Genomic DNA, 22,646 nt, shown 5'->3' with positions numbered 1-22,646 from the left:
AGAAAGCCAAGGGAATACAATGGAAAAGCACAGACAACCCCTTAATTTTTATTTCAGCAGATAAACATTTCATGAAAATTGCATGTGCAACAATTATGCAGGGAACTCCTAGAGAGGTGGAAGTCAGTAATCAGAGAAACATGAGTTCGGAAATCATCCTAGAAAAAGAGATGAAACAAACGGAGCTAATTGAAGAAATGGAGCAATTAGTTCCTGAAAAATTGTGGTCAAAACATGACACAGATGTTGGGCTGATAAAATCTGCTAGCCCTATAGTCATTAAGACAAAATCAGGGGCTAAGTTGCCACACAAGTACCAATATCCCTTAAAACCTGAGGCAATAAAAGGCATCAGAGGTACTATAGAAGGACTAACCACAGCAGGAGTGCTGTTTGAGACATCCAGTCCTTGTAACACCCCTATATTGCCAGTTACCAAAGCGGATAAAGCAAAATGGCGCTTGGTGCATGATTTAAGGGCAGTTAATGACATAGTAGAAGATTGGCCAGCAGAAGTTCCGAATCCTCACACCCTGCTTACAAATGTGCCGCCTGATGCTAAGTATTTTACAGTGATTGATCTGTGCTCTGCCTTTTTCAGTATTCCATTGGCAGAGAGCAGCAGGCATTTGTTTGCCTTTACTTATGAGGGGAAGCAAATATCCTATACAAGGGTCCCTCAAGGGTTCCGCCATAGCCCTCACATATTTAATCAGCTGTTAAAAGCTGATCTGGAAGATCTAGTACTGGACAGTACACTTCTCCAGTATGTGGATGACTTGTTGATCTGTGCCCCTACACTTGAGCAATGCCACAGAGATTCCATTAAGGTTCTGACTAAATTGGCAGAAGGAGGACATAAAGCCTCCAAGACAAAGCTGCAGTATTGTCTTCCCCAGGTAGAATACTTGGGAAGAATAATTGCATATAAAACCAAAGCAATATCACAAAGTCAATTGGAAGGAATTAGCAAAGTGCCGCTTCCACAGACTGTTGGTCATATGATGACATTCCTGGGCATGACTGGATTCAGCTCAGATTGGATAGAGGATTATGCAATCAAAACTGCCCAATTAAGAGCCTTAATGAAACAGGCAGGGCAGCAAAATCTGAGAACCACACTAACATGGAATAATGATGCGACAATAGCATTTGAATCCATTAAAAGAGAACTGCAAAGTGCTCCAGCTCTCACAAGTCCTGACTATACAAAACCCTTTCACCTCTATGTAGCTAACAGAAAAGAGGGATATGCCTCTGCAGTATTGATGCAGGAGACTTGTAAGGGGAGGGGAAAACAGCCCATTGCCTTTTATAGTACAAAGTTGGACAGTGTAGCACAGGGGTATCCTCCTTGTTATCAAGGACTTGCAGCTGTATATTATGCTTATGAGAAGGCTTCTACTTTGACCATGGGATACCCTGTGATAATATATGCACATCACAAGGTGGTTGAAATGTTGGAACAAGGTAGATTTGTTTTAACACAGGCCAGAACCCTGGCATATTCAGCTCTTTTGACATATCCTGATGTAACATTAAAATATTGTGCTACTGTAAACCCAGCAAATTACATACCTCTGGATAATGAAGGCACGCCACATGATTGTGTGTCTGAATCGTTGGCGTTTACCCGTCTTAGACCAGATTTAGAGTCTACGCCCATACTAAATGCGGCGGCTGATTACTTTGTAGATGGCTCCTGCTTCAGAGACCATTTAGGAAATCATGCTGGTTTTGCTGTGGTCAAACGAGAAGGAAATGAATTTCTTCCTGTAATTTCTCAGCAGTGTGAACAGCCATGTTCAGCACAACTGGCTGAGTTGAAAGCCTTGACCACAGCTTGCCAGCTAGCAAAGGGGCAAGTTGTAAATATTTATACAGACTCTGCATATGCTCATGGAGTTTGTCATCTTTATGGAGCAGTTTGGAAACAAAGAGGGTTCAGGAAAAGTGATGGTTCCCCAATACAGCATGCTGAGCAGATAGTACAGTTAATTTCAGCTATGATGCAACCTAAACTCTTGGGTATTATTAAGTGCCAAGCTCACAAAAAGGGAAATGACTTTGTAATACAAGGAAATAATGCTGCCGACGCAGAGGCCAGAAAAGCCTCAGGGTGCCAAGTTGCTGTAATGGCCCCCATGGTGTTAATACAACCCGAGCCCCGAATTACAGACCTTGCTCGCATACAAGAGCAGGCAAGTGCTGTTGAACAATCAGTATGGCAGCAAAGGGGGGCCACAAGAGATGTAAATGGAGTATGGCGATCTCATGAAGGACTAATCATTGCACCACATGTTCTATTGACTGTGTTAATTTCTGAGACACATGGATTTGATCATTGCGGTCGAAATGAGATACTGAGAAAAATCAAGCAACAAGGATATTGGTCACCTTATTTGCAAGCGACAGTGGATGATTTTCTAACAGGGTGTGATATTTGTGCTCAGAACAATGTGAGAAAAGGGACTTCAGCACCTATAGGACACATCCCTGTACCCGAGGGACCTTTTAAACACTTGGTAATGGATTATGTCGACATGATCAAGTCAGTCAGAGGGAAGAGATACATGTTGGTGATAATAGATAGATTCAGCAGATGGGTGGAAGCTGTGCCATCATCAGACCAGGGCTCTGGGACTGTGATAAAGTTTTTGACAAGAGAAGTGATTCCCAGGTTTGGAATTCCCTCTGAGATCAGTTCGGACAACGGCTCCTCATTTATTCAAAGAACTGTAAAAACTGTCTTGCAACAGTTTCGAATAAAACAGCGGCTAGGGTGTGTCTACCATCCCCAATCTCAAGGAATGGTTGAGAAGGCAAACGGAACCTTAAAAGCAAAGATTAGCAAAATCTGTGCAGACACCAAGTTGAACTGGGTAGATGCCCTACCTCTGGCACTAATGAACTATCGCATGCAAACTAACAGGACTACAAATTTGACACCACATGAGATGCTCACGGGTAGGCCTATGCCGGTGCCCTACTTAAGAGGCCCATATGATGGACCGCCTTTGGAACAGCTGCAAGTTGAGTTAAGAACTTACATGAGACAATTAACTGCTATACATGAGGCTATATCTTCACAGGAGCAACGTCGAGGGCCTAGAGAGGACGAAGAAGCTCCATGTGCAATCGTACCAGGAGACAAAGTGTATCTAAGAGTCTTCAGAAGAAAATGGAATGAGCCAAGACGAGAGGGGCCCTACACAGTCACAAGAGCAACACCAACGGCAGTACAAGTGGAGGGGAGTACTACCTGGTACCATCTGAATCACTGCACCAGAGTACCACAACTGCGACGGCGAGATCCTGAGCAACCTGACGAGGAAGCCGAGGACCTATCGGAGACTTCAGACGAAGGTCAGAGCCAAGATGATAGTCAGAGAACCCCTGAGGGGATTCCAGAGTCCGCGCCAGAGACATTGCTGTTCAAAATGAATGGTACAGGTGGGCACACTTCACAGTGGACCAGTCGTACATGGATAGTTTCGTGTTTTGCACCCCGTCACCATTGAGCAAACTGTTCGTTGTACCAAACCCATATGATTACAGACATTGCGCTGGACATTATGCAGGGCACTGCAGTGCCAAGAGAAACACTGTTCCTTTTTGCCATGCAGAATGTTTAGCCCTGGCAGGCCGTGAAAATAGGGAACGTTACTATGCTCATTCATTATGGGGAGAGGAGTGTATGGATATTGATGTGAGGATCCCAACAAATATGATTGAAGTTCCCGCAGTTTATGAAATAGATTATACATTGCAGTACGAATGTTACAATAGCACAAATGAAAAAGAGGGCAATAATGTGGGAATTTTTGAAGGGAATTGTATAACTATTTGGCATTTAGATAAGACTATGAGAGGGCAGCAGGGGATAATAAGACAATGGAATAATAAATTTGCTTCCGCTACAATTTCAGATAATTTCACAGTGATAGGATGGGAAAATTGCCCAAAAATGACAATAGGATGGCCCTTGATTGAATCGTATGAAAATCAGGCTAATGCTATAGCTGATTACTTTTGGGTTTGTGGTGGAGGCAAACTAAGACCAACACTACCAAAACACTGGAGAGGTTTATGTGCAAGAGTAAAGCTAATACAAGATGCCACTATGATCACATGGGATCCGAATGAGAATGTTAAAAGTGAGCCAAAACAGAAAATAGTGAAAAGGGCCTATCAGAGTGACCCAAATGTTTACATAGATGCCATTGGTCAACCTAGAAATATCCCACACCAGTTTAAAGCAAGAGATGAAGTTAAATCTGGATTTGAGTCTATTTTTGTATGGATTACCCCAAATAAGAACACAGAATGGATAAATTATCTGTATTACAATCAACAAAGGTTTATTAACTACACAAATGATGCACTTAAAGCTCTTGGAGAACAACTAGCCCCAACAAGTAAAATGGCATGGCAGAATAGACAAGCTCTGAATTGGTTATTAGCTGAAAAAGGAGGAGTCTGTGTAATGTTTGGAGAAGATTGCTGTACTTACATTCCTAATAACACTGCCCCTGATGGATCTTTTACTCATGCTATGGAGAAGTTGAAAAACCTTAGAGATGAAATAACGGCTAATGCAGGAAGAGATGTGGCATTTGGGACATGGTTTGAGACAATGTTTGGGTCCTGGGGAAAATGGCTGACCAAAGTAGGAATAACGATTGCTGTTGTATTAATGATCTTTGCAATATTGTTCTGTTGTGTTCTCCCCACACTAAGATCGTTGTTGGTTAAGGCCACAGCTAGACAAATGTTACTGCATACAGAGATAAATGTGCAACATGACTCTGAAGCATTTATGTTAACCATGATTACAGCAATGGACAAATGTGAAGAATCTGAGACCCCTTAGCTTGTTAAACAACCAAACCAGAAAAAGGGTGCCACTTTTATTTTGCTATTATGACTCTGTTTGTATATAAGAAAGGGAGAAAGTCTAGAATTGTATTTCCTTTTGGGGCGTGTAGCGTAGTTATATTCTTTTAGATATAAATAGGTAGGAAGATAGCTGATGTTTTGTTTGTTGTTTTTGGCAAAAAACCCTTTCCCCTTGTTTTTGTTTGCCCATGGCAGATCCCAACATGACAATAAGAGGGACATGCATTATGTGTTTCTTTCTTTCTTTCTTTCTCTCTTTCTGCTACTATTATCACAATATAGAGGCCAAGGCTGGGTGTGTTCCTGGGAGAGAGTTGCAGGGGATCATCAAACTGACGTCAGCAGCGAGATACAGAAGACGACAGGAGGTTAAGATAGGATGGAAACGACGCCTTCCACTGCAGGAGGAAGAATACGCATGGGGAAGGCAACAACACTGGAGTGAGAGAGTGGTGCTACATCCTTCACGACCGTGGTACCCCAGACTACACCAAGGACCAGCAGCACGACAAATACTGGAACAAGATCCAGCGGTTCTGGCCGTAGGACATTCAGTCGCTGTTCAAGCCTATTACGACAACCTGGCTGGAATAACTATTGTCTTTTTCTTTACACAACCTGGACAACGACCAGTTATAAATCGAGCGCAGAACATTTTGACAACTACACGTCACAACTTACCTATCACGGAGTGGGAATACCAGTGTGCACATTACCCAAGAAACTAGACCTAAAAAAGGAATACATGATTGATGTCAGCTGCCTTTAAGCAGTTTGCTGAGAAGTTCAGGCCATATCATATGATCGATTCTCCACACCGACAACTACCTGCGGACCGAATAAGAAGGACATCGCTCTATTTTCCATCAAGAAGTGAATGTACTGAGAGACAGTGTTGTTATGACTTGGTGATCTCTGGTTATGTGTCTGCATTTTCAGGACAAAGACAACCACAGTCACAGATAGACACTTTGAGATTGTTACCGCGGGATGATGCTATACTGGCAGTAGGATTTACTTCAACACAAGAGGATACATGGACTGAAAGAAAACCTAGTTGGACTTTGACTGTGTACACCCAATATTTGCTTTGGCCCTCAATTAACCTACATACAGGGATTTTGACATTAAAACCACATAATTGTCACACACGATTCAAAGCGGGATCCAGGTTAAGACCAGGTCAGTGGATGATCTTCAATTATCGTACCGAAGGATACGAGGTGAATTGAACCGTAGCAGCTATCACAATGGAAGGAAAGCGACACCCATGGCATCCCAGGGGGTTTCGAGGACTGTGCGGAGAGCGAGGCATAGCTTCTATGATGTTCATTTTAACATGTGTAATAATAATACCAATTATTATGAGAAACGGCATGAATATGGATCCAAATGACATGGACGTCTTGAACACTACCTTGGGACGGGTGGACTGTGGAGTAAATGGTACATCATCTGAACATTTGTTCGGCGATCTACTGGTTCCAGAGTCTGAGTCAAAGCATCAAAAGAAAAGACGAAGTGTCAACAGCAAGATGAGACAGCCTTCCGACGCATGGATGGAACACCCCAATCCCCCTCATCATTATGCTACTAACATGTGGTGGAGGTTGACGAATCATACCGTAAGAATGAATGCTGCCGGACACTGTTATGTTTGTGCTCACTTTCCTCACAGCACCACCGGAGGGGATTGGTGGCCACATCAGAATCCCAACAACACATTTGAAGCAGCCAAGGCTGCAGTAGCAGCTGCTGGACGAAAGAAAGGCCTTGACGCTAAATTACGAGAAGAAATAGGACTAAAGTTACCCCAAATTGATGAGAATATGATGCACGACACTTGGATTCCACACCCTCTTCCTAATAGACTTTTTGCACAGATAGCAACTGTTAAACATGTCCCTAACAATCTAGTCTGTTATGAAAGAAAGTCAGGAAGTCATGCTTTGGGGAAGATACCAGAGCAGAAATGTTCAGACATCTATAAGCCTATAAGCAAATCGGTGAAACGAAGTTGTATGGCCTGTCTTCGGTATGCAGACGACTTAAATCCCCCTGTTACAACTTTCACCGTTACTCATAAAGTACCACAGCCACTTGTTACCTACCAATATCTTCTTACTTCCGAAAAAGGACGAGCAAAATGTCCATCATGCTCAACTGTGCATGTTCCTGATCGCAAGGGAACTGGAGTCGTTGAAGGATACTATTGGCTCTGTGGCTATCAAATATATTTGTCACTACCAAAGAACTGGACAGGACTGTGTGCTTTGGTTCAGTTACATGGAGGAGTTATTATCTTGCCTCATCAAGCAATGAACAGTCAACGGCGTGTGAGAAGAGGATTGTTCAACTTCCTAACGGACAGCCCAGTGCAAAAAATCATCACATATGGACAGTTGCAGAAAAGATTGCGGTTGCATTTGCTCCAGCAATAGGAGTAGAATCACTGATGACTGGTTTGGAAATCACTAGATATGAGTTTTCTTCATTCATCAACACAACAAAACTCATGATGAAAGGAATCAAGGAAGAATTACAAGGATTACATTTTACTGCTCTTCAGAATCGTTTGGTATTGGATCAACTTACTGCATCGCAAGGAGGTGTTTGTGCTATGATTGGAGAGACTTGTTGCACATACATACCAGACAACGATGCAGATGGACATCTCATCGAACAAGGAATACAAAATATTTCAATGCTTTCTGCCATGATGGCAAAGGATGAAGTAGATTCAGATAATTGGATATGGAACTGGCTTAACAACATATTTCCCAATTTGCATAATATATTGATGTTGATAATCTGCATTGTGGCGCCAATTCTGATGTTACTGTGTTTTTGGCCTTGCATAATGCAGGCGGTAAGGAGGATTGCTAGACCTGCTCCTCACCATCAGATGGTAGTATACTCAGTCAGGGACGATCAATTTTTTGCAATCTAATACAGAGGGCATTGTTATTAAGTAAATGGTAACAAGCAGGAGTTGTCCGTGTTACGAGATAACCAATCGGTCAGATGGATTTCTATTTTTATAGCTTATAAGCATGTCCTTCTAAGGCAATAACTATTATCATTGCTGTTAATTATTCTTGCTCACGCACACATATATTCGTTTTGAAGCACACATATATTCATTTTGAAGTACACATATATTCGTTTTGCAGAACACATATTTTAAGTAGAAATTCCTCCTATGTTAGTAATAATCATGTGTGGGACTCTTACGGGAGTCCCAAAGGGGGGAATATATTGTGTATAATTCTGATCATATTCTGTGTACTATGGGGCTTTTTATTTACCCCGATTATAAAGAAGTATTCATAGGAATGTTTGTAACAAAGACGTGTTAGTAGATCAGAAATCAAATTAACTTAGAGATGAGTATTGGAACGATAAGATTGTTTGAATGATATAATCAATACATTTATGCATGATTCTTGATTTTATGAACTATTTTAATCATTTTCAGTAATACAAAATCCAGGGATGGTGTGAAGGCCAGACCCAAATAAATTATAGCACAGCTCATTTTTGAAAAGCCAGATGGCACAACTTATTTTTTAAAAAATTAAGTCAAGGTTGAGATTCCACTATTAGACATGAAACCTTGTTGCCTAAAGATAATGGTGGCAGACAAGGACAGTTAGGATGATAAAAAATAAAGTTGATAACGGGTAATTACCTGATTGGTTCACCTTTGAAAAGTTTCACTATAAGTAGAGGCTGGAAAACACCAAGTTTTCAGTTGTTTTGGGGACTTGGAACATCTCACTTTGTTTGACTTGTACAAATAAAGTTGAAACTTTGACACCTGGACCTTCCTTGTCTGAGCAATTTTTTTGAGCTTGAAGATCAACATTTTCCACAACAAGCGTAGGTGTGAAAACGCTGCTTCCTCAATCACCCTGCCAGTGCTGACATCATGCAGTAGGCCAGCCTGGTACGCCTGCAAAACCGCCATGGTGTGCAGGACAGCACCTGCCTGACCCGCTGTCTGAAAAGCCTTTCCCACCAGCGCAGATGTGACTCTGCAAGGCTTGGTGGGAAGAGAAGGCTTTTTCAGGGACGACGATGTCCCAGGGGAGAGATAGCTAGCCAGCATCTCTTCCACCCTGGGCATCGCCATGAATCCCCGTGTCCTTGCACCAACGACGGTCGAATAAATCAATGTCGATGGGACGAAAACACGGGAGGAGTGAGGTTTCTGCCATGAGTGAGATAGCCTAGATAGATAGAGATAGACTTCTTCCTCACAACACACGCGCACACACAAAGCAGTCCTTGAAGACAAAAGAACCCGATGACGCGTCTACATAAATGTATATGTATATAATACATGAGACTCAAAATGATAAAATACAAAAAGCACAAACATCCATCATTAAAGGTTCGAAAAAGGAAAATACTTTTTTTATAAAGACAAATTTATTCATATTTTGAGGTTATTATGCAAAAGTGTATATGTACTGTATAGGCCTATATGCCATCTGTTTGCTAGATATATTATCTGTAAAAAACACTACCAGAGCTATTGGCCAATCATCATCAAGGAGCAATTCAATTATCTTCATTCTTTTTTAACAAGCTTGGTTCTTTAGATTTCTTCTGCTCTGAATTTCACATTGTTTGAAATGATTTGATTTCAATATCTGTACATCCATTAAGATGCACGGAATGCGTATCCTCAAGTTACTTCAGAAGATCTTCAGCTGGTGATTGACCACCAATTGCTGTTGGTCCGTGGAGGGACTCAGACTCCACTGATCTCTCTCTGATAGCTCGAGTCGACAGACACAATGTGAGTCACATAAATATTCAGCATGTCTTTGAAACCCAAACCTATAAATTAGACCGTTTGCTTTCTTTAGTACGTCTCTGCCCTGAGGCCTCCAAAGAAGAGCAATGCTTCACACACTAACCTGTACACACCTGCTGATACGATGAGATGATGATCAGACGAGGTTCCCTGATGTTTCCCAAACCGTTCGGTTCTCGAGACAGTTCCCAGACACGCTCAATTCAGAACTTCTCATCAGCCATTACTCGAACCGTCGAGGAGGAACTGGCCGGCCCTGCAAGAGGCAGTGCCGGCCCTACCTAATAAGCGATATAGGCAGTTGCATGGGGCCTCCGTGGCCACTAGGGGGCACCTTAAGGGCACTTTTGAAGTATTTTCCAAAGAATGAACTTACAGCTGGTGAAGATGCAGATCAGTTAAATATCTTTCTTATATATCTCACTTAACTGAAATAAAACTAAAATAGCCTTTTTTATATTAATAATACTACATGTACAAAGGTTTATTAGGAAATATTAAAATTAACACAAAAATACTAAATTATCATAGTGAGCAATCAAATTTACTTTACTGTTTTTCCATCTATTTAGTGTAGCAGCTGCCTCCTCCTCACATGACAGTCTTGGCCCTGTCTCAGCCTACATTGGCCTTGCTTCCATCTTATCTGTTGCCTCCACCACATCCTCCAGTGTCCTTTAAAAGATTAATTTAATAATTCACAAATACAGTTAAACTGACTTTAGTGCATGTTATTACTTTTGATGTGTTGCTTGTAAACTCTTTCTTTTGAATAAACTGATTGCACACTTTAAGATTTCTAAGTTATTTTGTGTATTTACAAATCAGAATTAACATTTATGCATTTGGCAGATGCTTTTTTCCAAAGCGACTTACATTAATTGCATCATACTATACATTCTGTGTATGTGCAATCCCTGGGATCGAACCCATGATCTCGGCGTTTCTAGAACCATTCTCTGACCACTGAGCTACAGGAGGATGTAAAGGGATAATATTGTGTTGTTAATTTGACATTGTCAGATTGTCAGTGTGATTTAATCTGTGTAAGGTTAGTAAATTGTGTACATTAGATGATGGGGGGCCTCATGTTGTCATCAGTTTATGGCCCCCAAAATGCTAGGGCCGGCCCTGGCAAGAGGAGTTCGGTCTCTCCAGCTTCAGCAGGTCTCACCACATTCTCAACTCGTCTCTGTCCTCTGAGTCTGAACAAGATTCCTCAGAATTCACAAACACTAACAACCATGAGTGGAAACAGATAAATGTATGTTTTACTGCGGGTAAAGGGACATTTTTCTCAGTTCATTCAAGATAAGCGAAATGTCAATAATTTCAAACACCGATTGAAACCTATAAAATCAAATAACCAAGAAACATTATTTGGCAATAATATACAGCTAATAGTTGGTTTGCATTCTGTCAGATCAGATTTTGGACCTGCTGTGGGGTGACCCCATTTCTCAGGACGGTTGTATTCCCAATGAGATCAGAAGAGGAGGATGTTACTGGGGTCCTTATGTCAAAGAGGACATTCTGAACAGAAACAACCTCCAGCTCATCATCCGTTCACATGAGTGTAAGCAGGACTCATACGTGTTCTGCCATAATCAAAATGGGAGAGAGGTGATGCATGAATGAGTCTTTAAAAACTAAAATAATGGCAGTGTTTAGTCTTTGAAAACTGGATTCAACACTGTGAAAAACAATGTAGTGTATTTGCTCTATGCTGTTTAGTTATTTGTATATTAAGTGTTGATTTTATGTTATTTTTTATATATGCCAGACCAGATCTGAAACACCTTCATGATTGTTGGTACAAAAATTTCAATATGAATTGTGGAAATGATATTTCCTGTTTTAATGTAATTTTCTTTTCACACTTACATCAATGTTAACAAATATTTTCTCCTTTTTTGTTTTTAGCTGATTGTTAGAGTCATTTCGTTTATTTAAGTTGGATCTATTTTGCAGCTGCACTGCATTGTCAGACCAATGAATGCTACTGATTTCAGGAAAGAAATAGACAAATATATGTATATAAAACATATTATCAAATAAATATCAAAAGAAAAGTGATACACAAAATGACAGTCTGTAAAACCCAACTATATTTTTAATTGCACAAAATTGAACTAATTATTTGAGAACAAAAGTTATTAACAATATTATTTATAAGAAAGTGTAATTGTTACAAACATTTGTAAATTAAATAATTAATTGGATATTAAAATAAAATACATTTTTAACATGCCTCAAAATAGACATTTTACTCACACAAAATTTGTCTAATATAATATAATATAGTAAAACAATATATTTTGTTTCATAACAAAATTGTTAATGTACAAAGATATTACTTGCTGTTGCACATGTTTTAGTATTTGGACAAATTTGTTGCATCTCTTTGTCTCTGTCACAACTGCTGAAATCTCCTAGAAACACAGACAATAACTGACGAGTCACTAAACCAGCACAACACACTCAGATGTACAGAACTGAAGTGGAAGATGGATGGAGACTCACTGTAAAGCAGACGATCCTCCTGGATTCACGATCACAGTTCTTGTGTCATCAGTGGAGCAGCAGAAATATAAAGCTTCAGCACCGCCGCTGTGAGATTGATTGCTAATGTATGAAGTGAAACACATTATATCGATAATATTCGTTTAAGGCCTGTCATTTGACTCCTTTAATGCAAACGGAAACACTTATCTTCTCAACTATAATCCTGTCTCCTGTCATTATTTCACTTGTCTTGTTGCAACGCTGGCTTTGCCGACACGAGTTGTCAATGGTCATGTGATTTGAGAGTGACCTCACTCTAACGTGTGCCCCACATGAGCTGCTTGCAGGGAGTCTAATGGCACATAATGGGCAGTTAATATAGTTTTAATTTGATTTTCATTTTTATTCATATTTTCAATAAGCTTTTATTTCAAAATTTGATTAAACAGCTGAGACAATTAACGTTTTTTGTCAAAGATTCCGCCCAGATTACACTCAGATTAAGCATTAAAATCCGCTAAAACATATTTGTTCTAGGTTCTGGGATTCTGCACTTTTAATAGCGTCACCTGCTGTACAACAGTACAAACACCGATTGCCGTAAAGACTCTCTTTGGTTTTTATTTAAAATGCCGAGATACCTCATCAATGGCATTGAAAGAGTTAACTGATCTTTATTCTGCAGCCAGCCCACCACACTTCTTGGATGTTTTAGCTGTGGAAAGTGCGACACATCCTCCTCCCAGGTAGTCATTTGTTTAATAGGTTCCTATTAAAGTCCGGGTAAACCAATTTTGAATGTGTTTTGAGTATATCACACCATAAAATATTGTGATATTGATCACTCAGGTGTTTATTTAATCATTCATATTTGGCCAAGTAAATAAAATAAAACTTGAAAGCAATACATGTCTAATATTTATAATGTGTTTAGAAACAATTCTTGTAATTTTCTTTACCCGGTCTTTAAACAAAAGGTTTATTTTATGACGAATGTAACCTTTCAATAAATTGGACTCAAAAGAGATTTCTTTATTTTCTGGTGAACATATTATTCCTCTTCATGCAAACGGTTTATTAAAAAATGTAGAAGAAATGTTTAATGTAGGCTATGCAGTATGTTACGCTTATGGCTCGAAAAGGATGCAACAAAAACGGAGACACACAAGAAAGTGCAAATAATGTATAGAATTTATTAACGAAATGAAACTATACATAAAAAAACAATTGCGCATGAAATAGTCAGGAGTCAGTGGTATGAAGTGAAGTGTATAAATGAAAGTGTAATGAAGCAGAATGTTAAATGGATAACGTAACCAAAGTCAAATCAAGCAAAACAAGGCAAAACCAAGACCAAAAGGGAAATCAGCAACAGGTGTCCTCAATAAACCCATCCGGGAACTATCCGTTACTTGGAGCAGCGATAAAGCAGGGGCCGTCACACAGTCCATAACTTATAAATATAAATGCTTAACATCAGGTGACCGTAGTATAAACAGAACAATCTATTGCAGGGGTGCCTTGTCCTGCTCCTGGAGATCTACTGTCCTGCAAAGCTCAGCTCCAACCCAAATCAAACACACCTGATTCACCTAATCAAGATCTTCTGGATTACTTGAAAAACAACAGGCAGGTGTATTTCATTGGGGTTGAAGCTGAACTCTGCAGGATTGTAGATCTCCAGGAGCAGGATTGGGCACCCCTGATCTATTGTTAATATGGTTATTTATATCTGCAGTACAAAATATGATTAGACGGATAAAAATTGCTTCACAACTAGGAGTCATTAGATCTTGGGAAAATGGTAAAATATTTGAATTACAATTTTTTTTTTTATCTAAACATGTACATAATCTATGACTAAAATATATTTATATCAATGCTAAACCAATATCATGACAAAAGCCTAAAACAACAGAAAAAGTGATCTGTGAGTACAAATTTTAATGCTACAGCATATAATGACATTCTGGAGCAGGGCTCTCCAACCCTGTTCCTGGAGACTAAAGCTCCAGCCCTCTCTCGGCACACCTGTTTGTAATTATCAAGCAACCCTGAACACCTTGATTAGATGCTTCAGCTGTGTTTGATTGGGGCTGGAGCTGGAGACCTGTTCCACAGGATTGTGTGCTTCTAATTTTATAACAGCAGTTTGGGCAGGACCCTTTTCTATACCATGACAATTCATATTTGTCGGTCTGGTTTCACTGGCCCAGTTGTCAAACTCAATTTGTGGAAGGCAGCAGCTCTGCACAGTTTAGCTCCAACCCTAATCGAATACACCTGATTCATCTAATCAAGGTCTTAAGGATTACTGGAAACTGCCAAGCAGGTGTGGGTTGGAACTGGTTGGCGCAAAACTCTGCAGACCTGCGGCCCTCCAGGAACTGAGCTTGACGCATAACAGATGGTAGTTGACAGTTATGTTTGCATAATATGTTTCTATATGATGTATTGTCATTAGTTAGATATAACCATATCAATTGTGAGGGGGTAAAGTATTTTGTTAAAAAAAGTGTTTATAAAATGCTCTAACATCTTTATCAACTTCACCTTACACTTTAGGAAGAACCAGTCTGTGATCTCCTAAGATGCATAGATCGAACTCTGGCCATCTGACCATCACCCCTACCTCACCTGCAAACAACGTTTCATGCATGATCTGCATACTGTTCATGGCAAATGTCATTTTAGTTCCCTTCGGGCCTATTCAAAACCTGCACCGAGGTTCTTATTTGTGACTATACACATGGTGCTTTCAGACGTTGTAATAGAGTTCATTGATTTCCTTTTCCAATACGAAAAGTGTTGTGATGATGCAGTAATATAATGAGCAGGTGATCAATGTCAGCTGTGCTGTGTTTGAACACATGCTGCCATTATGCATTAATATGCGATCATAAACTGTAGGTTAAAACTATTTGATCAAATTAGTCAAGTTTGTTCAGGTGCTTTGTTACAGAGTTTTGAAAATGGCTAGGTGATGGTTGTAATTTTAATAAAGGACATTGTCCGAAACTCAAGGCTGTAATCTTGCACTTAAATACTATGGTGTAAATGTGTTAGAGTTGAATCATGAGGGACGTGAGATGATATGAGCTACAGTTATATAAACTACATATAAGAATCAGAAATTGCCTTTTTTTATGCAGGCTTGCTGTCAGGATTTCCTGCTGGCAGTTGTATGAATCTTTTCCATGATTGGATAAAGAAACGGAGGCTGCACTGTATAATGGTTTACACTGTTTAAGTGTTTAATTTCTACAATAAGAATAACAAATATGAAGTCATCTTGTGGGAATACCTTTATTGAAATCTTAATTTTAGTACTTTTTGATATGCTTTTTTAACTTTAAGCAAAGACACAATTAGTGCAGGTGCCCCTCGTAAATAATACAAAAAAATGGACAGATAATACTGTGGCAATGAATTACCATATGCAGCGAATATATTACTTTTTCAATAGAATTGTACAAGAAATGTAAACGAATGAGTTCAAGAAAATATATCGAACATTTGATCTAAATTGACTTTGTTTTCTTTACAAGTACTTGTGTTAAACTTCATTAATCTGAATCTACAAACTGAATCTTTAATGCAAGAGCATTTTATTTATTTCTTTAATTCACTCATTTTCCTGGTCCTTCTCTTTTATTGATGTGTGGTGTTCATATCACTGCTGACCTTGAATCTCATTATAATCCTCATCACTATATTTGTGTTGTTAGTTGTGTGTCAAAGCCTGATAAAGTGTGAAGCACAACCGTAGTGTGTCATTGGCTCAATGGATCAACAATATCATATTCATTTTACACATGTAAGACTCCTAGAGCTAGATTCCTAGAGCGGGAAAGTCGATGCCAGGGTAATGGAGAGGAGAATCCGGCCGATGGTAGAACCTCGGATTCAGGAGGAACAGTGTGGTTTTCTTCCCGGTCGTGGAACACTGGACCAGCTCGGTACCCTCTCCAGGGTGCTGGAGGGTTCATGGGAGTTTGCCCAACCAATCCACATGTGTTTTGTGGATTTGAAGAAGGCATTCGACTGTGTCCTTCGCGGCATCTTGTGGAGGGTGCTCCGGGAGTATGGGATTCGGGACCCTTTGCTAAGGGCTATCCGGTCCCTGTACGACCGGAGCTGGAGCTTGGTTCGCATTGCCGGCAGTAAGTCAGACTTTTTCCCGGTGCATGTTGGACTCCGGCACGGATGTCCCGCATGATTTCATCTCTGCTCTTTGCGGATGATGTTGTTGTGCTGGCCCCATCAGACCAGGTCCTTCAGCATGCACTGGGACAGTTTGCAGCCGAGTGTGAAGCGGCTGGGATGAGAATCAGCACCTCCAAATATGAGGCCATGGTTCTCAGTCTGAAAAGGGTGGCTTGCCCACTTCGGGTGGGTGGAAAGTTCCGGCCTCAAGTGGAGGAGGTCAAGTATCAGGGGGTCTTGTTCACGAGTGAGGGAAGGATGGAACGGGAGATTGACAGACGGATCGGTGCAGCTTCTGCAGTAATGCGGTGGCTGTCCCAGTCTGTCGGGGTGAAGAAGGAGCTGAGCCGCAAGGCGAAGCTCTCGATTTACCGGTCAATCTACGTTCCCACTCTCACCTATGGTCATGAGCTGTGGGTCATGACCGAAAGGACAAGATCCCGGATACAGGCGGCCAAAATGAGCTTTTGTCCGCAGGGTGGCTGGGCGACCCCTTAGAGATAGGGTGAGAAGCTCGGTCACTCAGGAGGAGCTCAGAGTAGAGCCGCTGCTCCTCTACATCGAGAGGGGTCAGCTGAGGTGGCTTGGGCATCTTTTCCGGATGCCTCCTGGGCGCCTTCCCGGGAATGTGTTCCGGGCATGTCCCACCGGGAGGAGACCCTGGGGAAGACCTAGGACACGCTGAAAGCACTATGTCTCCTGGCTGGCCAGGAAACGCCTCATTGTCCCCCCGGCAAAGCTGGAGGAAGTGTCTAGGGAGAGGGAAGCCTGGGCATCCCTGCTTAGACTGCTGCCCCCGCGACCCGGCCCAGGATTAGCGGAAGAAGATGGATGGACATGTAAGATCCTTTTTTTTCAACTCTGATAAGTCATTTATATTTCCCCAGTTTCATTTACACTTGTTTATTTTCTATAAACCTGATATCTTTATTTTGCTTTTAAAATTGTTTAAATCAATACTGAAATTACTGTCACGTACTGTGACCTGCAAAAAACTGTTTGTCCAGTTTGTGGGATTGAGTTTATTGCATCTCTCTGTTGTTTCTATTAACCTTAGTCTGGGACACCCCTACTTCCTATTTACTAAATCCATTGTTTGTGCCATTTCATCAGCTATACAACCAATTCTTTTTATATTTGCTCTCCCAAATCTTCAAAACTTGCCTTAGTTGGATGCTTGCTGTTGTGGCCTTTTAAGGATACCCAATATACCCTTTTCAATTGTTTGCGTCTTTCTTCTAAAGGCATTTCACCCATTTCTACCTGAAGGGTGATGTCCTAAATGCTCCGCAGTACATTCTCAAAGCTTGTGTCTGCACCTTGTCAATTCTTTCCAGTATATGCTGGCTTGCCGATCCATACACTGTACATCCATAATCAATTGCTGATCTGATAACTGCCAAATATATGTTTTTAAGAGAACTACTGCTTGCCCCCCATTCATTGCCCTCTGAACATCTCATAACCTTCAGTGCATTACTTATATTTTCAATGTGTGTTAAAGTTAAATTTCTCATCAAATCTAACTCTGAGAAACCTTACCACTGGTAACTTCAGTTGTTTTCCATGAAGACATAACCTAACGCGAACATTTATCTTCTTTGTGAAACATAGCACCTGTGTTTTTTTCCACATACAATCGAAAGCCCCACTTTTGAGCCCACTCTTCAACTTTATGTAATGCCTGCTGAACTTTCTTAACTGTACTGTATATGTCATATTTTTGCCTGTTTTCCTACTTTTTTTCCTCTTACTGTTCTTTTTACTTTCCAAATCAAACAATTCACTGTGTATCCTGCCAATGATTTTAGTAGCAATGCTTTAACTCTTTGTGCATCATCTTTACATATAACCATAATGTTTCCATCAAGCAGGGTTTTCGCATACACAATGTTTCCTATTTTGCTCTTTAATGCTTCAGTTATTTTTAATGGGTTCCTCAACCCTGGTGCTTTGAATGTAATGCTGACCTTAAAGCCCTCATAACATTTACATTTATGCATTTGACAGATGCTTTTATCCAAAGTGACTTACATTGCTTTATCCTATACATTTATACATGGGTATGTGCAATCCCCTGGGATCGAACCCACAACCTTGCATTGTTAACGCAATGGTCTTACCACTGAGCTACAGGAAAGTTTTTATATTTCTCTAAATGCCTTTCTCATAATCACGATCAACCAGTTAGCCGTTAAATAAGATGGCTTATTTAGATTACATGGCTGTCACTCACTAAATCCCATTACAGAGACATCCAATACATTTTGGTGAAAGACGAGACACAAGGCTTTTAACCGTTACACATCTCTTTCTGTATTTACTGTATATTTATTTACAAGCTTTTCACCAGAGCACCTAAACTAAAGGATTTATGTTCTATGAACGTCCAAAGAATTTGGCCTTGCTTGATGTTTGTCACCTCTTTAAGTCCAAGCCTCGTCTGTGGTCCCTGACAATGTAAGAACATTTTCTAATTAATTCATTGCCATTAAACTCGATACTCTTGTTTGTTAAAAGCTTAAAAAAAACTTAGGCATATAAAAAAATCACCAATGTCTAGACTTTCTGTTAAAAGATGAATGAACACTGTCAAGATGCAAATTTGAACTCATCAGCCCATCATTTGTTTTTCTTTCCATTCTTACACAAAAATGATTAACGAACAATTCAAATAGTGTTTATTTGAATGGATCTACTTAATAAATGAGTTTCATACAAAACAGGCTAAAGTATGACGGAACACATCAGCTGTGACTGAGTATAGTGATCTTCTTTCAGTCATGAACACAGATGACAAACAACTTTATTTTTGAGGATTTGTTGTCAAGTCTCTCTCTCTGCTTTCATTTATATATTCCAGATACACTAAAATGAAGGATTGTTGAGTAAAATATTGGGGGAAAAAATGAACCTATTCAGTTATTGTTATTTCATTTTGTGTTAAAACAGTCCAACCATTTATAACTCACTGGAGATTTTTGTGTCTGTATTATGAACTCATAGCAATGGTGCAACACAAACTATGATACGAGTGATTATCAGGAGGAGAAAACACTTCTGTGAGTTCAGAAGAAATGTATTGAAGAAATAAAACATTCTGTCAGTCTTTCATTGACTTGTGTTCATGACTGAATCAATCATCCATCAGAGAAATGAATCAACACAAAAGTTGTTTATCTGCTGGTATCCTGTTAGAGATTTCCTTATGAAATGGATGATTGGTACCATCTCCATGACACCAGATTTGACTTTTAAATAAGTGTTTTAGACGTTAAAGACATTAAGTGATGTCATGATGAGGGCGGAGAGAGTGAAACACACAAATGTCCAGAGGGATGTACTGATGTAGTTCATTGTATCTCTCTGTTCTTGTTATTATCTGTCAATGGATTAGCAGCTTTGTGACAGACGAGCTTTAAACAGAGAGACATCAAACTCTGGTGTAGGGATGGGCATTCAGAGCAAAAATAATATTCGAAGATCCATGAGAACGAAATTCGCACCCCTCCCCCACATGGACGCATTTACAGTATTACACACACACACACGGAGAGAGAGAGAGAACATTTACGCTTTAAATCTGTGACGACACACTGCTTTATTTATTATGGAATAGGAAATCTACATCAAGCCATACATTAAGATAACGCGCTGAAACATTAATATATTAACAACCGAATGACGACACTTATTAACAGTCCGGAACGATTTCATGAATTAACAGCTCAAAAGGCTTCAGTTTCTATTGTCATGAAACAGTTTCTCCAGTCTGGCAGTGATGGTTTTTCTAGACTAACAGTAAACTCGGGCTGAACAAACTCCATTAGATTTATAAAACCCTCTCCTCCGACAAAGCCGATCTGAAGCATATTAGCGATCATCTTGCTAGTTAGAGCCGTTATTTGCTCCGCCCGTCTGGCGTCCAGATTGGTTGTTCTGACCATAAACTAGTAACTGACTGCTGACCTGTGGATGGACCTGCTGGGTGCTTCGCCCTCATATGATTGTGCATCGTAGTTGCTGATCGATGATAAACCAGCTTTACATTGCACAGTTTGCACTGCACTTTATTCTCATTCATTTTATTAAAGGACCCCACATGAACTCATTTTTGATATCGTCTCAGTTTATCGTATCCGTTATGCCACGCGGGTCTACAGTGTGCGTAACTTCGTTAACAATTGTTGTGAGAAAATGTTTTGTTCTACTGTCTCTTGATTGACAGCCTTTAGGTTTAAGGTGCGACTTTATTGGCAGCGTCACCCTTTGGTTACATGAACGCGTCACGCGTGTAAACACGGCGAGTTTTTTAAGATCGCACACACTATTCGAAATTCTATTATTAAAAAATTAATCGAATATTCGAAATTCGTGACTCATCCCTACGCGGGTGACCCGCAGGGCTGTGTTCTCACCATTGTTTTTACATTATCTGTTAATAACTGACTGTACCCCCAAGAACGCTTCTGACCTCCTGCAGACACACAACTGTCATCTGTCTCACACATATAGAGGAGAGATTGAACAGATATAATGATATAACACACTTTTTAACCCGTATGATCGCTTGAGACTGTTGCTACTCCCCTGTCTGTTAACATTATAAGAGCACCGTTCTTCAATTATTTCCATGTTGAAGTGGGAATTATCAAGCACGTAAAGGCAGAATAATACCATAATCCGTTCAGTTAGGAACAGGGTACAAACTAACGGGGTGTTATTTGTAACATGGATGTTTTGTATAGTGTGTAGGGTCGAGCAGTTTGTGCTTTTGGTATTTATTTTACTGTCTCATGACGGTCTTCTGTGAAGTTTTTAGATATTGGACAAAGAGTGTTTTCGAAGGAAATTGAAACCACAAATCGCTCAACCTGTATATTAAAACATCCATTTACATTTACATTTGGCAGCATGCATTATCCTATACATTTATACTTAGGTATCTGCAATCCCCTGGGATCAAACAACAACGCAATGCTCTTACCACTGAGCTACAGGAAAGCATCCATGTTAAAATTAACCCCTGAATTGTCCTCGCTCTCCCTTAGGCCTAATGATACAATATTGTCATGTACCACAGTATGACATGAGAACATTAAACTCTTTAACTAGAGAAATATAAAGATCTGTTCACCTGGTAGTCATTCTGAAGGTGATGGCACACAAAATCAAGCTTCAGGTTTTTTCATAATATTTTTTGCTGATATATACTGTACAACAGATTTCACAGGCAATGTGCTGAACTTGGTAGAGAAAGGCTTGAACGACAGCATCTCATCTTTGAAAGTCATCGGCGCACCATGGGTCGCATATCACGATATCAATTATGACGGAAATCAACGGGTGTTTGAGGAAGGAGAGTACCCTACCCTTGTGGACAAAGGGAAATTTTCTTCTCTCAGAATAATCACAGAAGACCTGAGGAACCCTGAAATCCAGCTGTTTCAGCACAAAAATTATGCAGGAGGAGATGTAGTTCTGAACCAGGAGATAAATCTTCATCATATTGATTTTGGTGACACAGCTACATCCCATAAAGTGAAGAGTGGTGTTTGGGTTCTGTATGAGCATACCAATCGTGAGGGGAGGCAGCTTGTTTCCTTCCCGGGGCAAGAAGTTCCCAATTATGTTGCGATCGGCTTTAATGATGTGATCAGCCATGTTCGTCCCCTGCTGTCAAAAGCTTGATAATCCTCATTCACAACACTCTTGTAGCAGCTGAATGTAAACAAAACCCTTTTGTAAAGCATCAGGCAGGTGAGGGGAATGACTTGATCTGAAGAAAATCCACAATGAGTGACAAAGAAAATAAAGACTGCAACTTAAAAACAACCGTCTGAGACACACAAATTGTTTAATGAAAAAAGTGCACTTTGTGCATTCTATTGCTGTTTGTGTTAAGGTGGAGTGATCAACATCAGTAAATTATTTCACAATAGATTTAGTTCATATGTATAATTTAAATAACTGGATTGCATGTAGCCTATAGCTGGTGTTTCAAATACATTTTAGAATGTTTATTTTTATAAAATCTTTTAAATATTGCTGAACGTTATTTCTAAGCGGTCGCTTGAGACCCCACTACCTGGAGGGCGACACCAGCTCCCGTCCCAGAAAGTTAGCTTTAATAAGTTTAATTGAGTAATGGTGTCCCCCCAAAACTTGAACATTTAAGTTTTTAAATGTCTTTAAATGAAACAATATAAAT

At 40.0% G+C, this 22,646-nt stretch overlaps 1 protein-coding gene across 1 annotated transcript; it reads left to right on the top strand.

Annotated features, from left to right (window-relative positions):
• Nucleotides 1–95: 95 nt before the first annotated feature.
• On the top strand, nucleotides 96–22,126 carry LOC130417685 (protein NYNRIN-like). The gene is made up of 3 exons (XM_056743393.1): nucleotides 96–3,453; nucleotides 11,148–11,300; nucleotides 21,660–22,126. The coding sequence occupies exons 1-3, from the start codon at nucleotides 96–98 to the stop codon at nucleotides 22,124–22,126; spliced, it is 3,978 nt and encodes a 1,325-aa protein (XP_056599371.1).
• The last annotated feature ends 520 nt before the right edge of the window (nucleotides 22,127–22,646 follow it).

This window comes from Triplophysa dalaica, chromosome 1 (genome assembly GCF_015846415.1).
Source record: "Triplophysa dalaica isolate WHDGS20190420 chromosome 1, ASM1584641v1, whole genome shotgun sequence".
Classification (NCBI taxonomy): Eukaryota; Metazoa; Chordata; class Actinopteri; order Cypriniformes; family Nemacheilidae; genus Triplophysa; species Triplophysa dalaica.
This window is presented reverse-complemented; position numbering and strand designations above follow the sequence as displayed.